Genomic DNA, 1,314 nt, shown 5'->3' with positions numbered 1-1,314 from the left:
CACTTTGTGTATACATATATGTACCTCGGGTACATATCTGTAGTACCTGATATGACAACGACCCCTTGAGCGTAACTACTGCCTACCAACACCAAACCACTGTGGACAACACATGTTAGTAACAGCTACTGCCTCTGCCTCTTCATACCCATCTCTTCCTCTACTTCTATATGGTTCAGTTTCTCTCCCTGCGTGTTTATACACTCACCTTGAAGCAGCTATTGGTGAGACCTAGCAAGCCCCCCAGTAGCTATGTATACTGCCTACCAAACAACTATGAACAACACATCTTGTCAGTACTAGGTCTTCATACCGATCTCTTCCTCTACTTCTATATGGTTCAGTTTCTCTCCCTGCATGTTTATACACTCACCTTGAAGCAGCTATTGGTGAGACCTAGCAGGCCCCCCAGTAGCTATGTATACTGCCTACCAAACCACTGTAGACAATACATCATGTCAGTACTAGCTATATACTGTCTCTGCCTCACACTCTCTGTCTCCGCTAATTACACTCACCTTGAAGCAGCTATTGGTGAGACCTAGCAAGCCCCAGTAGCTATGTATACTGCCTACCAAACCACTGTGGACAACACATCATGTCAGTACTAGCTATATACGGTCTCACTCTGCCTCATGCTCTCTGTCTCCGCTAATTACACTCACCTTGAAGCAGCTATTGGTGAGACCTAGCAAGCCCCAGTAGCTGCCGCCCGTGGAGCCGGCGGATATGCACAGTTCCCCGACCTCGTCCGTCTTGCACACGTACGGCTGTCCCTCCAGCGCCACCACGACCATCATAGCTGCACAAATACAAACACACATGTATATGTATGTGGTGTGAGGGTGTGTGTGCGTGCGTGCGTGCGTGCGTGCGTGCGTGCGTGCGTGCGGCTGTCTCTTGAGTGCCACCACGACCATCATAGCTGCACAAATATAAACACACATGTATATGTATGTGTGTGTGCGTGCGTGCGTGTGCGTGCGTGCGTGCGTGCGTACGGCTGTCTCTTGAGTGCCACCACGACCATCATAGCTGCACAAATATAAACACACATGTATTGAATATGGACCCATGGTATGTACTTTGGAGTGTAGTTCAACTGGGTTATTTTCTAGATATAAAATTGAACAGGGGGCTGGGTAAAATATAAAGTATATACAGTAAAACTCGCATAAGTCGTGAACCAACAAAACAAAAAAAGGTGGCCTAACCTGTCATTATCGTAATTTTTAACACACACACATATATCGACTTACATCCGGGCAGCACTTGGCCGCAGTCCTGCAGCGTCAGCGACGTCAGGCTGTTCTC

General features: G+C 47.7%; 1 protein-coding gene across 1 annotated transcript in view; it reads right to left on the bottom strand.

The window, feature by feature from the left end:
* LOC106810192 (disco-interacting protein 2-like) overlaps positions 1–1,314 on the bottom strand; it is a gene marked incomplete in the record, with an annotated part of 60,788 nt that overhangs the window by 21,495 nt on the left and 37,979 nt on the right. The window contains 2 exon segments of the mRNA XM_014813473.1: positions 666–802; positions 1,260–1,311. Of these exon segments, the coding sequence (XP_014668959.1) occupies positions 666–802; positions 1,260–1,311 (189 nt within the window).

The sequence above is a fragment of the Priapulus caudatus genome, unplaced genomic scaffold, assembly GCF_000485595.1.
Source record: "Priapulus caudatus unplaced genomic scaffold, Priapulus_caudatus-5.0.1 Scaffold418, whole genome shotgun sequence".
Lineage (NCBI taxonomy): Eukaryota > Metazoa > Priapulida > Priapulimorpha > Priapulimorphida > Priapulidae > Priapulus > Priapulus caudatus.
Note: the sequence above shows the minus strand (reverse complement) of the source record. Positions and strands in the feature narration are given on the sequence as shown.